Source organism: Lissotriton vulgaris, chromosome 4_1, assembly GCF_964263255.1.
Source record: "Lissotriton vulgaris chromosome 4_1, aLisVul1.2, whole genome shotgun sequence".
NCBI classification, from domain to species: Eukaryota; Metazoa; Chordata; class Amphibia; order Caudata; family Salamandridae; genus Lissotriton; species Lissotriton vulgaris.
The window spans coordinates 63,198,273-63,213,700 of record NC_141691.1 but is presented as its reverse complement, the minus strand read 5'-3'; the positions used below and the strand labels follow the sequence as shown (position 1 = coordinate 63,213,700).

At 48.4% G+C, this 15,428-nt stretch overlaps 1 protein-coding gene across 1 annotated transcript in view; it reads left to right on the top strand.

Annotated features, from left to right (window-relative positions):
• The window catches only part of LOC147718370 (arrestin-C-like), a 134,249-nt gene that overhangs the window by 59,206 nt on the left and 59,615 nt on the right, over positions 1–15,428 (top strand). The window contains exon 7 of the mRNA XM_086967190.1: positions 10,517–10,576. Coding sequence (XP_086823316.1) covers positions 10,517–10,576 — 60 coding nt within the window. The remainder of the gene's footprint in view (positions 1–10,516; positions 10,577–15,428) is intronic.

Below are 15,428 nucleotides of genomic sequence, written 5' to 3'. Positions count from 1 at the left end.
GTGGAGCAGCTGACATACAACTGGTGAGGATTGCTAAGATGGCCTGAAGCTAAGGAGTGGAGCAGCTGACGTACAACCGGGGAGGATTGCTAAGATGGCCTGAAGCTAAAGCGTGGAGCAGCTGACGTACAACAGGTGTGGATTGCTAAGATGGCCAGAAGCTAAGGCGTGGAGCAGCTGATATACAACTGGTGAGGATTGCTAAGATGGCCTGAAGCTGAGGAGTGGAGCAGCTGACATACAACTGGTGAGGATTGCTAAGATGGCCAGAAGCTAAGGCGTGGAGCAGCTGACATACAACAGGTGTGGATTGATAAGATGGCCTGAATCTAAGGCGTGGAGCAGCTGGCATACAACAGGTGTGGATTGCTAAGATGACCTGAAGCTAAGGTGTGGAGCAGCTGACATACAACAGGTGTGGATTGCTAAGATGACCTGAAGCTAAGGCCTGGAGCAGCTGACATACAACAGGTGTGGATTGCTAAGATGGCCTGAAGCTAAAGCGTAGAGCAGCTGACGTACAACTGGTGAGGATTGCTAAGATGGCCTGAAGCTAAGGCGTGGAGCAGCTGACATACAACTGGTGAGGATCGCTAAGGAGGCCTGATGCTAAAGCGTGGAGCAGCTGACATACAACTGGTGAGGATTGCTAAGATGGCCTGAAGCTAAGGAGCGGAGCAGCTGATGTACAACTGGTAAGGATTGCTAAGCTGGTCTGAAGCTAAGGAGTGGAACAGCTGACGTACAACTGGTGAGGATTGCTAAGATGGCCTGCAGCTAAAGCGTGGAGCAGCTGACGTACAACTGGTGAGGATTGCTAAGATGGCCTGAAGCTAAGGTGTGGAGCAGCTGACGTACAACTGATGAGGATTGATAAGATGGCCTGAAGCTAAGGCGTGGATCAGCTGACATACAACTGGTGAAGATTGCTAAGATGGCCTGAAGCAAAGGCGTGGAGCAGCTGACGTACAACTGGTGAGGATTGCTAAGATGGCCTGAAGCTAAGGCATGGAGCAGCTAACCTACAACTGGTGAGGTTTGCTAAGATAGCCTGAAGCTAAGGAGTGGAGCAGCTGACATACAACTGGAGAGGATTGCTAAGATGGCCTAAAGCTAAGGGGTGGAGCAGCAGACAAACAACTGGTGAAGATTGCTAAGATGGCCTGAAGCTAAGGAGTGGAGCAGCAGACATACAACTGGTGAGGATTGCTAAGATGGCCTGAAGCTAAGGGGTGGAGCAGCTGAAATACAACTGGTGAGGATTGCTAAGATGGCCTGAAGCTAAGTGATGGGGCAGCTGACATACGACTTGTGAGGATTGCTAAGCTGGCCTGAAGCTAAGGGGTGGAGCAGCTGACATACAACTTGTGAGGTTTGCTAAGATGGCCTGAAGCTAAGGGGTGGAGCAGCTGACATACAACTTGTGAGGATTGCTAAGAAGGCCTGGAGCAAAGGGGTGGAGCAGCTGAAATACAACTGGTGAGGATTGCTAAGATGGCCTGAAGCTAAGGGGTGGGGCAGCTGACATACGACTTGTGAGGATTGCTAAGATGGCCTGAAGCTAAGGGGTGGGGCAGCTGACATACGACTTGTGAGGATTGCTACGGAGGCCTGAAGCTAAGGGGTGGAGCAGCTGACATACGACTTGTGATGATTGCTAAGATGGCCTGAAGCTAAGGAGTGGAGAAGCTGACATACCAATGGTGAGGATTGCTAGGATGGCCTGAATCTAAGGGGTGGAGCATCTGACTTACAACTGAGGAGGATTGCTAAGATGGCCTGAAGCTAAGGGGTGGAGCAGCTGACATACAACTTGTGAGGATTGCTAAGATGGCCTGAAGTCAAGGGGTGGAGCAGCAGACATAAAACTTGTGAGGATTGCTAAGATGGCCTGAAGCTAAGGCGTGGAGCAGCTGACGTACAACTGGTGAGGATTGCTAAGATGGCCTGAAGCTAAGGCGTGGAGCAGCTGACGTACAACTGGTGAGGATTGCTAAGATGGCCTGAAGCTAAGGCATGGAGCAGCTAACGTACAACTGGTGAGGATTGCTAAGATGGCCTGAAGTCAAGGGGTGGAGCAGCAGACATATAACTGGTGAAGATTGCTAAGATGGCCTGAAGCTAAGGAGTGGAGCAGCAGACATACAACTGGTGAGGATTGCTAAGATGGCCTGAAGCTAAGGGGTGGAGCAGCTGACATACAACAGGTGTGGATTGCTAAGATGGCCTGAAGCTAAGGGGTGGAGCAGCACACATACAACTGGTGAGGATTGCTAAGATGGCCTGAAGTCAAGGGGTGGAGCAGCAGACATATAACTGGTGAAGATTGCTAAGATGGCCTGAAGCTAAGGAGTGGAGCCGCTGACGTACAACCGGTGAGGATTGCTAAGATGGCCTGAAGCTAAGGCGTGGAGCAGCTGACATACAACAGGTGTGGATTGCTAAGATGACCTGAAGCTAAGGCATGGAGCAGCTGACATACAACAGGTGTGGATTGCTAAGATGGCCTGAAGCTAAGGGGTGGAGCAGCAGACGTACAACTGGTGAGGATTGCTAAGATGGCCTGAAGCTAAGGCGTGGAGCAGCTGACATACAACTGGTGAGGATTGCTAAGATGGCCTGAAGTCAAGGAGTGGAGCAGCAGACATACAACTTGTGAGGATTGCTAAGATGGCCTGTAGCTAAGGAGTGGAGCCGCTGACGTACAACCGGTGAGGATTGCTAAGATGGCCTGAAGCTAAGGCGTGGAGCAGCTGACATACAACAGGTGTGGATTGCTAAGATGACCTGAAGCTAAGGCATGGAGCAGCTGACATACAACAGGTGTGGATTGCTAAGATGGCCTGAAGCTAAGGCGTAGAGCAGCTGACATACAACAGGTGTGGATTGCTAAGATGGCCTGAAGCTAAGGCGTAGAGCAGCTGACGTACAACTGGTAGGGATTGCTAAGATGGCTTGAAGCTAAAGCGTAGAGCAGCTGACATACAACTGGTGAGGATTGCTAAGGAGGCCTGAAGCTAAAGCGTGGAGCAGCTGACATACAACTGGTGAGGATTGCTAAGATGGCCTGAAGCTAAGGAGTGGAGCAGCTGATGTACAACTGGTAAGGATTGCTAAGATGGCCTGAAGCTAAGGAGTGGAACAGCTGACTTACAACTGGTGAGGATTGCTAAGATGGCCTGCAGCTAAAGCGTGGAGCAGCTGACGTACAACTGGTGAGGATTGCTAAGATGGCCTGAAGCTAAGGTGTGGAGCAGCTGACGTACAACTGGTGAGGATTGCTAAGATGACCTGAAGCTAAGGAGTGGAAGAGCTGACGTACAACTGGTTAGGATTGCTAAGATGGCCTGCAGCTAAAGCGTGGAGCAGCTGACGTACAACTGGTGAGGATTGCTAAGATGGCCTGAAGCTAAGGCATGGATCAGCTGACGTACAACTGGTGAGGATTGCTAAGATGGCCTGAAGCTAAGGCATGGAGCATCTAACCTACAACTGGTGAGGATTGCTAAGATGGCCTGAAGCTAAGGGTTGGAGCAGCTGACATACAACTGGAGAGGATTGCTAAGAAGGCCTAAAGCGAAGGGGTGCAGCAGCAGACAAACAACTGGTGAGGATTGCTAAGATGGCCTGTAGCTAAGGGGTGGAGCAGCTGACATACAACTTGTGAGGTTTGCTAAGATGGCCTGAAGCTAAAGGGTGGAGCAGCTGGCATACAACTGGTGAGGATTGCTAAGATGGCCTGAAGCTAAAGCGTGGAGCAGCTGACATACAACTGGTGAAGATTGCTAAGATGGCCTGAAGCTAAGGAGTGGAGCAGATGATGTACAACTGGTAAGGATTGCTAAGATGGCCTGAAGCTAAGGAGTGGAACAGCTGACGTACAACTGGTGAGGATTGCTAAGATGGCCTGCAGCTAAAGCGTGGAGCAGCTGACGTACAACTGGTGAGGATTGCTAAGATGGCCTGAAGCTAAGGTGTGGAGCAGCTGACGTACAACTGGTGAGGATTGCTAAGATGACCTGAAGCTAAGGAGTGGAAGAGCTGACGTACAACTGGTGAGGATTGCTAAGATGGCCTGCAACTAAAGCGTGGAGCAGCTGACGTACAACTGGTGAGGATTGCTAAAATGGCCTGAAGCTAAGGCGTGGAGCAGCTGACATACAACTGGAGAGGATTGCTAAGATGGCCTAAAGCGAAGGGGTGCAGCAGCAGACAAACAACTGGTGAAGATTGCTAAGATGGCCTGAAGCTAAGGAGTGGAGCAGCAGACATGCAACTGGTGAGGAGTGCTAAGATTGCCTGAAGCTAAGGGATGGGGCAGCTGACATACGACTTGTGAGGTTTGCTAAGATGGCCTGAAGTCTAGGAGTGGAGCAGCTGACATACAACTTGTGAGGATTGCTAAGATGGCCTGAAGCTAAGGAGTGGAGCCGCTGACGTACAACCGGTGAGGATTGCTAAGATGGCCTGAAGCTAAGGCGTGGAGCAGCTGACATACAACCAGTGTGGATTGCTAAGATGACCTGAAGCTAAGGCATGGAGCAGCTGACATACAACAGGTGTAGATTGCTAAGATGGCCTGAAGCTAAGGCGTAGAGCAGCTGACGTACAACTGGTGAGTATTGCTAAGATGGCCTGAAGCTAAGGCGTGGAGCAGCTGACATACAACGGGTGAGGATTGCTAAGGAGGCCTGAAGCTAAAGCGTGGAGCAGCTGACATACAACTGGTGAGGATTGCTAAGATGGCCTGAAGCTAAGGAGTGGAGCAGCTGATGTACAACTGGTAAGGATTGCTAAAATGGCCTGAAGCTAAGGAGTGGAACAGCTGACGTACAACTGGTGAGGATTGCTAAGATGACCTGAAGCTAAGAAGTGGAAGAGCTGACGTACAACTGGTGAGGATTGCTAAGATGGCCTGCAGCTAAAGCGTGGAGCAGCTGACGTACAACTGGTGAGGATTGCTAAGATGGCCTGAAGCTAAGGCGTGGATCAGCTGACGTACAACTGGTGAGGATTGCTAAGATGGCCTGAAGCTAAGGCATGGAGCAGCTGACGTACAACTGGTGAGGATTGCTAAGATGGCCTGAAGCTAAGGCGTGGAGCAGCTGACATACAACTGGAGAGGATTGCTAAGATGGCCTAAAGCGAAGGGGTGCAGCAGCAGACAAACAACTGGTGAAGATTGCTAAGATGGCCTGAAGCTTAGGAGTGGAGCAGCAGACATACAACTGGTGAGGATTGCTAAGATGGCCTGAAGCTAAGGGGTGGAGCAGCTGACATACAACTTGTGAGGTTTGCTAAGATGGCCTGAAGCTAAGGGGTGGAGCAGCTGACATACATCTTGTGAGGATTGCTAAGATAGCCTGAAGCAAAGGGGTGGAGCAGCTGAAATACAACTGGTGAGGATTGCTAAGATGGCCTGAAGCTAAGGGGTGGGGCAGCTGACATACGACTTGTGAGGATTGCTAAGATGGCCTGAAGCTAAGGGGTGGGGCAGCTGACATACGACTTGTGAGGATTGCTATGGAGGCCTGAAGCTAAGGGGTGGAGCAGCTGACATACGATTTGTGATGATTGCTAAGATGGCCTGAAGCTAAGGAGTGGAGAAGCTGACATACCAATGGTGAGGATTGCTAGGATGGCCTGAATCTAAGGGGTGGAGCATCTGACTTACAACTGAGGAGGATTGCTAAGATGGCCTGAAGCTAAAGGGTGGAGCAGCTGACATACAACTTGTGAGGATTGCTAAGATGGCCTGAAGTCAAGGGGTGGAGCAGCAGACATGCAACTTGTGAGGATTGCTAAGATGGCCTGAAGCTAAGGGGTGGAGCAGCTGACGTACAACTGGTGAGGATTGCTAAGATGGCCTGAAGCTAAGGAGTGGAGCAGCTGACACACAACTGATGAGGATTGCTAAGAAGGCCTGAAGCTAAGGAGTGGAGCAGCTGACATACAACTAGTGAGGATTGCTAAGATGGCCTGAACCTAAGAGGTGGAGCAGCAGACATACAACTTGTGAGGTTTGCTAAGATGGCCTGAAGCTAAGGCGTGGAGCAGCTGATATACAACTGATGAGGATTGCTAAGATGGCCTGAAGCTAAGGGGTGGAGCAGCTGACATACAACTGGTGAGGATTGCTAAGATGGCCTGAAGCTAAGGGGTGGAGCAGCAGACATACAACTGGTGAGGATTGCTAAGATGGCCTGAAGTCAAGGGGTGGAGCAGCAGACATACAACTTGTGAGGATTACTAAGATGGCCTGAAGCTAAGGCGGGGAGCAGCAGACGTACGACTGGTGAGGATTGCTAAGATGGCCTGAAGCTAAGGGGTGGAGCAGCTGACATACAACTTGTGAGGTTTGCTAAGATGGCCTGAAGCTTAGGCGTGGAGCAGCTGACGTACAACTGGTGAGGATTGCTAAGATGGCCTGAAGCTAAGGGATGGAGCAGCTGACATACAACTGGTGAGGTTTGCTAAGATTGCCTGAAGCTAAGGGGTGGAGCAGCTGACATACAACTGGTGAGGATTGCTAAGATGGCCTGAAGCTATGGGGTGGAGCAGCAGACATACAACTGGTGAGGATTGCTAAGATGGCCTGAAGCTAAGGGGTGGAGCAGCTGACATACAACTGGTGAGGATTGTTCAAATGGCCTGAAACTAAGGGGTGGAGCAGCTGACATACAACTGGTGAGGATTGCTAAGATGGCCTGAAGCTATGGGGTGGAGCAGCAGACATACAACTGGTGAGGATTGCTGAGATGGCCTGAAACTAAGGGGTGGAGCAGCTGACATACAACTGGTGAGGATTGCTAAGATGGCCTGAAGCTCAGGGGTGGAGCAGCTGACATACAACTGGTGAGGATTGCTAAGATGGCCTGAAGCTAAGGGGTGGAGCAGCTGACATACAACGTGTGAGGCTTGCTAAAATGGCCTGCAACTAAGGGGTGGAGCAGCTGACATACAACTGGTGAGGATTGCTAAGGTGGCCTGAAGCTAAGAGGTGGAGCGGCAGACATACAACTGGTGAGGATTGCTAAGATGGCCTGAAGCTAAGGGGTGGAGCAGCTGACATACAACTTGTGAGGGTTGCTAAGATGGCCTAAAGCTAAGGGTTGGAGCAGCAGACATACGACTGGTGACGATTGCTAAGATGGCCTGAAGTCAAGGGGTGGAGCAGCACACATACAACTTGTGATGATTGCTAAGATGGCCTGAAGATAAGGGGTGAAGCAGCTGACATACAACTTGTGAGATTTGCTAAGATGGCCTGAAGCTAAGGGGTGGAGCAGCTGACATATGACGTGTGAGGATTGCTAAGATGGCTGGAAGCCAGGGCGTGGAGCCGCTGACATACAACTTGTGAGGATTGCTAAGATGGCCTGAAGCTAAGGGGTGGAGCAGCTGACGTACAACTTGTGAGGTTTGCTAAGATGGCCTGAAGTTAAGGGGTGGAGCAGCTGACATACAGCTGGTGAGATACAACTGGTGAGGATTGCTAAAATGGCCTGAAGCTAAGGGGTGGAGCAGCTGACATACAACTTGTGAGGTTTGCTAAGTTGGCCTGAAGCTAAGGCGTGGAGCAGCTGACATACGACGTGTGAGGATTGCTAAATGGCCTGAAACCAGGGTGTCGAGCTGCTGACATGCAACTTGTGCGGATTGCTAAAATGACCTGAAGCTAAGGGGTGGAGCAGCTGACATACAACTTGTGTGGATTGCTAAAATGGCCGGAAGCTAAACGGTGGAGCAGCTGACATACAACTTGTGTAGATTGCTAAGTATTCAAAGTTGCTGATAGGAAGTTAGAGCAAAGGGTAGCAGACATATACAAAGAGGCGCAATCACAGATTGTCGAATTAGCTGTCAATCTGCCGGGGTGATGGCACGAACACCTCCGGCAAACCAGTGGAAAATATCAACATCATTTTCAGTCCCTCCAAACACAACTGCCACATACTCAGCAGAAATGGCTTTACAGAAAAGTTGCCTTACCGACTGTTCAATGAAGTCCCACCATGAAATTAGAAAGGTTCCAAGCCTGCTAGCAATATTCACCAAAGATGGTGGTGGACCAGGCAGCCTAATCAAGAGGCCAATCCAGGTCAATCGCCTGAAGCATCAGCTACCATTGAGTGGACCTTCCCAGGGCGGAGGCAGTAACATACCCCCCATTGTTAACATCACCTTGCCTCACACTCACAGTAAGGATGGCCATGCAAAGGCAGTCAGGTGGGACAGCATCCACCCTATGGAGGATGCCACAAAGCCCCCGAACTCTAAGGAGGGTCCAGAGTTTTGAAAAAAGGTAATACAGTGATACAGCCAAAGGTGGGCACGAACACAAGAGGATGAGCATGCAAACGGATATAAATAAAGGGCAGTGGGCCTGATGTGCAAAGCATTTTTCTGGCCGTTACAGCCCAATTCACAGAATCAGGCCATTTGCAACCAAAAAAATGCATTTCCAAATGTACAAAATGCGATTCGGTAAATTGCCACCGAATTGCATTTTGCGTTTGCGATTCGGTGTTAGGAAGTGACGTGTTTAGGGCATCCTTTCCTAATACAAAGACAGCATTGGTATGTAAGAATGTTTTGTGACCGGAATGCTGTCACAAACAAGTTACCGACTCCGTAGAGGAAATGGTAACCCATTCACAAATGGGAAGGGGTCTCAAGGGACATCTTCCCCTTTGGGAATGTGGGTGAAAACATTTTTAAGAGGAGGCAGTGGTCCCACGGACTATTGTCAACTTTTAAACATGCATTTCTAATGGAATAGGTCTCACATTTACTAAAGTTTGAGCCATTGGCATTGTAAATGATAATGCCTTTTCTTTATGTGTTTACAAAACCTGCAAGCGGTGCGTTAACACCGCCTGCGGGTTTTGTAAACACATAAATAAAAGGCATTGTCATTTACAATGCAAATAGCTCAAACTCTCGCAAATGCGAGACCTTATGAAATCGCGGCACCCGCGCTTTAACTTAGGATGTTGACAGCTAAAGCGCGGGTGTCGCAATTGCTTCAAAAGTGAAGAAATAGATTTTAAAAAAGTCAATTTCTTTACTTTTAAAGCAATCGCGGCACCCGCGCTTTAGCTTAAGATGTTGAAAGCATATGCGCCGGTACAAAAGTAAACAAATAGAATAAAATGGTGGCAGCACGCTTTTTTTCTATTTATTTAATTTTGTTACAAAGACGGCACCCAGTGTTTAGCTTTGAACATCTTAAGCACTGGTGCTGCGATTGCTTCAAAAGTAAACAAATAGTAATTAAATTTGCACTTTGTTCTATTTGTTTACTTTTAATTCAATCGCGGCACCCACGCTATAGCTTAACATGTTTAAAGCTAAAGCGCAGGTGCCGCCATTTAAAAAACCCTGAAATAAACAGAAAAAAGGCATGTGACTACATTCGGCCAGCATATAACAAAAGAACAGCGTGGCCGCCACAATTCTTGCCAAGGTATGCTATGCTGGATAAATGATTAAAAAAAGTGTTGAGGGAGAGCGTGTCCTGCCTGTGTTGCAGGCATGAAAAACCGATTTAAGAAAATAGTGCTGGGAGGCTGTAATTAAAGCATAGCAAGTAACAACACATGTCATAGGAGGGTCCTCATGGGAGGTTTCAAGAAGAGAATAGGCGGTACTAAGGAGGGTCTACTAAGCCTATTGACCAATGAAAAAACACCTTTTACAAAGGACAGGGACATGAGTCAATTAAAAAAGATGGGCGGAAAGGAAGCAGAGCTTTATTCCCTTATCCTGAATATAACATGTCTCGAAGAAACAGTGCAAGTGCTGCCTAGGCGAGACCTAAACATTTTAAGAAAACATTTTTATTTTCAAAAAGCAGCCCATTTTTCTTTAAGGAAAACGGGCTGCATTACAAAACAAAAGTATTGCTGTATTTAAAAATCAATAACAGACATTGTGGTCTGTAGACCCCAGCAGGCCGCTATCTCTGTGACTGTAGCCATTTCCAAAGGGTCAGCAATTGTGACCTGCCTCATGAATATTGATGAGGCAGGGCCCTTTGCAAAAAAACTTTGTTTGTACATGTGCATGCATACATATGTGCATACATGCACACATACATACATATATACATGCATAAACACATGCATGCATACATACACGCATGCATACATACATATGTGCATACATACATACATGCGTACATGAATCCATACACACAAACATGCATACAATGCACTAGAGCAACAGTGCTTAAGTCACACTTTCCCTGCATAATTCTATATCCGTTTTGGCCAGACTTTTGAAATCTTGGACTAAAATTCATCACATTTCGAGCAGCCTCCTGGGAGGCACATGTTGATACACAGTAGAAGTTTAGAAGAACATTCATTATGGGTTTCATACTTTCAAAGTCTGTGTTTGCGCTCTCGATAAATGACATGTGAAGTCCAGATGCTACAACTTGTCCTATTCTGAGGGAAACATGCGTGTAACCTTTACAGTGACCTCATTGTATTCTCTTTCTTTCTCATAGATGGCGACCAACCTCCCCTGTTCGGTCACTCTGCAGCCGGGCCCTGAGGACCAAGGGAAGGTGAGTGTTATTGGTGGAAAGTGAGCCTGGCCCGGAGTAAGTCTTGGCTTTGACTTTTAAGACACGAGCTACCGGCCCAAAGTGTGAACCCCAATATATGTCAATGGCCTTATAGACAAGATTTACCTGTCTTCAGATCCTGGGGAGCAGAAAGAGTGAAGGACTTCATCTCTCACCATGGCCTGAAATCATATTTACAGCTAATATTGGTACATTTTCCCCTTTCTCAATTGCTGCACCCTAACTCTGGATTACCCTTCCCTGCTGCACTTCGGGCTCACACGATATTCCAAAAGGTCTTAAAAACCTGGCTTTTCACTCTTTAATGGAGATTTGGTCCTGGTGATCTGTGAAGCTCTAGTCCTGGTTCCTTTCCTTCCATAGGACTAACCCCATTAGTGCCTTGACGCCTAGGAGCATTTGTTTGCACTTTATTTAAAAAGATTTTTATTGATTTTCATTCCAACAAACCATGAAAACATTCTTGTCCAGAATAAAGCAGCGTAGCACAACACTTCATCACTATAATGACCGATTATTATTACAAAGTCACCAATTTGCATTTCCTCAGTATCTGAAACCGGGCCCGCCATCCACCCACAAATCATCACGTCTCATCCGAGTCTTCATCTTCTCTGTCCTGAGGTGGTTCACAAATATCACCCCTATATTTATTCCATGCCTCCCAGATTTTACTCCACTTTTTAGGGCATCCCTCTCGGCAAACATGGCCGCATCCATGTCCCTTCCCCAGGCTGCAAGAAACGGGACCTTCGCCCCTCCCCACTTTTGTGCTATGTTCTGTTTGGCAACCATAATTCCTAGTGTTACCCAGCTCTGCCCAGATTGCGTGAGGTCATACGGCTCCCAGATATTTAATAAACAGCGTCTTGGTTCTGGTAGAAGCGATACCCCCTCCGATTGTGATATGGTTCTCATTACCTGCGCCCAGTATTCCATTATTTTAGGACAATCCCACATGGTATGAAAGAAGGTTCCATCTTCCCCGCAACCACGCATGCAGTAGGGGTGTTCTGCCCTTCCCATCTTGTGTAGGGTGTGTTTAGTGTAGTACGACCTATGTAAGATGTGGAGCTGCACTAGTCTGAGGCGCGAGGGTATGCCCACCTCTCTTGGGGCTGCTAATGCTTCCTGCCACTCTGAATTGTCCATATCACCAATATCTTGAGACCAATTTCCTTTCATAGGTCTCGTCGGGTCGGGCATGTTATTCACTAATTTACGGTATGTTTGAGAGGTGGCCCTCTTTGGCATGTAATTAGTCAACAACATATCCTCCATAGGAGATTCTTCCGAACTTCTGTGCCGTGAGGTAGTATTGTCATGAGGGCATGTCTTATCTGTGTGTATCGGAACAATTCCGAGGGGGCCAATTCGTATTGCTGGTGAAGGCGCTCAAAGGAGACTATCTCTCCTCCCTGCCACATATCTCCCACCATGGATATCCCTTTATCATCCCATCTGTCAAATCCCTTACTGTTTCTAAGTTTGCCAAGCCGTTTCTTGTCCCATAGTGGAGTTAGTTGGGCCAGTACCCCATACCATCTTAGTTTTGCCTGTGCCGTATGCCACAACCCCAGCGTGTGACGCAGCGGACCGAACATTGCTGAGGTCACTTTTTTGTCATACCTCTCATGCCCAGTTGCGCCCTGTCTGCCTTAAATGCCGGATCCGCCTGTGAGACATGCACCCATTGATTAATCACTTTTAGTTGCGCCGCCCAGTAATAAAGTTGTATGTTGGCGATCGATAGCCCCCCGCCGTATCATCCGCGCACTAACTTACCTTGCGCAATACAAGCAGGTTTATTACTCCATAAAAGATTAGAGACCTGCGCCGAAATCGCCCTGAAGTAAGTTGGCAGTACTGTGTATGGCGTATTCTCTAGAACATATAAGAATCGGGGGAGGGCCATCATTTTAAACAGCGCTGCCTTCCCCAACAAGGTCAGTGGCAGTGTCTCCCAGTGACTCAGGTCCCGCTTGAGACGTTCCAGCGGTGGTTGCAAATCTTACGAAAAAATTTCCCTGAGTCAGCAGTGACATAGATACCTAAATATTTAAACGTACTGTTTGCAATCTGAAGCGGGCAATCTTCAGGGAGATGTGGCGGTGGGCCATGTAAAACATACAATATTGATTTAGATCAATTTATGATGTATCCTGACGCCTTGCCATAAGCCGCACAAATATCTAGGAGGGCCGATATAGAGCGCCTCGGCGAGGTCAGATATAACAAGATATGGTTGGCGTGTAGGCACACTCGATATTCCCAGCTATCTGTCCATTTAAGGCTCAGTACCATTGGGTCCCATAGTATCCATGCCGCAAATGGCTTCAACACCAGAGCAAAAAGTAACGGCGATAGTGGGCAGCCCTGGCACGTGCCTCTCGCTAAAGGAAAGTCATCAGAAATGTGACCATTGGCTGTAACATGGGCGATTGGCTTGGTATACCAGAGCTTAATCCAGGAACAGAATTTTGGACCACATGCTGTAACACTGCGAAGAGAAAGGACCATTTGACCATGTCAAACGCCATATGGGCGTCTAGTGATAGCACCACTGCCGGTTCCTGCACGTAGATTGCGCTCGCCAGAACACCATGCAATCTCCTCAGGTTAAGAGCCGTGTTCCTGCCTGGCATAAAGCCCGATTGATCTGGGTGTACGAGTTTCGCTAGATGTGGCGTGAGCGGATTTGCCAGCAGCTTTGCAAGGATTTTAGCCTTTGCATTTAGTAAGGAGATAGGCCGATAGGAGGTACATTTATCCGCAGGTTTCCCTGGTTTCATAACAGCCACTATGGTGACCGTTCGTTGGTCCGGTGGGAGTTTGCCCACCCTCAGACTATCAGTGTACATATTCAATAAATAAGGCACAATGGAGTCCGCCGTCCTCTTATAGATTTCGACAGGTATGCCATTCGGCCGTGTGGCTTTACCCGATTGCAGCGGCCCAATGGCTGCCCGCAGCTCGTCTATAGCAAGATCATCTTCCAGCTCTAGCGCTTTCTCAGGGGTTAGTTTGGGCATTGCAAGGTCTTGTACATATGACAGCGCCTCTTCCAGGGACATCTCAGATTCCGAAGAATAGATTACCTGAAAGTGGTCCGCCAGCGTGTTTACTATTGTGTGTGGGTCAGTTGTTGACTGACCTCCCTCCGTGCAAAGCTGCACAATCCACCTATCCCTTTTCTCCCATCTATCTAGCCATGCCAGTAACTTCCCGGCCTTATCACCGACGTCATACACTTTATGGCGAGTGGCCTCCAGTTGCTGTCTTGGTTATTCTGTGAGGCGTCCTCTATGTTGTTGCTGTTTAAGGAGTAAGATGTGGGATGTAATAGGAGTTGGGGCATTAGCGTGCTGGATCTCTGCAGTGTGCAGTTCAGACTCTAGATTCCGCAGTTCTCGTTGCCCCTCCCGTTTATGTGCTGTGATGGAAGCTATGGCCTGTCCCCTAATGACTGTCTTGAACGCCTCCAGGAGGGTGGTTGCAGAGGCCACTGACCCTGCATTGTACTGAAAGTAGTGGCCTGTTACCTTTTAGAGCGCCTTCCTGATCTTGGGCAATTGCAGATAGCCAGTGCGTATTGTGTAAATACATCGTAGTTTCTGGTGATAATACGTGTATCGGAGCAGCAGTGGGGAATGATCAGATATGCCCTGAGGCCTATTCGCTATAGTATCTATATTTTTAAGGCTTCCCAGCGAACCTAGGAAATAATCTATTCTTGTTAGGCTATTATGGACACTTGAGTGATATGTGTAATAGCGTTCTGTTGGGTGGTGTCTCCTCCAGATATCTGTAAGACCCATTGCATCCATGAAGCTCCCCAGTTGCGATACTCCGGGGGTTCCCGCTCTCAAAGGAAATCTATCTAGGGATTCATTCAAGATAGCGTTAAGGTCCCCGCCAATAAGTAGTTCCCCCTCTGGCAATCCAAGCAGGAACACACTGAGCTCCGGGAGGGTCACTGCATGCAACGTTGGTGGGATGTTCACCAACACTATATTTAGGGGCCGCCCCTCCCACTGTGTAACAATGGTGGCGAATCTCCCTGACCCATCCGTTTTAACATCTGATATTATCAATGGGAATTGCTTCTTACCCAATATACCCACCCCCCTGGATCCAGACGTGAATTCGGAATGTACCACCATCTTGTATCCCCATCTGTCCATAGCCTTACTGGTGGTACCTGTAAGATATGTCTCTTGCAATAATACCATTGCCGGGCCACCCCTTTTGATGCATTGCAGTACGTATTTTGTCTCCGAGGCCACGCACATTCCACGTGAGTAGGAAAAGAGTTGGTATTGTGTGGATGGGGCCTTCTGTTGACTGAACCCGTGTTACGTCACCCATTTCCATACGCCACGGACCCAGTTAAGCTAGTGACTTTTCCCGGTATTGAACTTGTGTGCCTCATCGTGTGCTCCATTACTGCATAACTAACTTTGTACATAACTGTAATAGAACCATTATACCAAGTATCTAGAAACGGTCCCGACCCCCTTACCCTCTCCCTGCCTCCCTGCCATGCGGACCCAAAACTGCCCACTACCCCAACTCAGCAGAGTGCTTGGAACCCCATCCCCGAAACTTTACTTGCATGCGTGCGAGCGGGAAGTCCAAGGAAGCCCGCATCCTCCCCTGCCCCAGAGTTCTCATCCATCAGTTTATTCGTCTTGGTCATAGTGCCGAGGTGGGCCATAACATATACCAGTTTGTACCCTCCTGACGTGTAGGTGGCTAGCCCCAGAAGGACTCATTCTACTGCTTCCTTCTGTAATTGTTCTGTCCCTCCCCCATCTTGTTCAATGTCCTC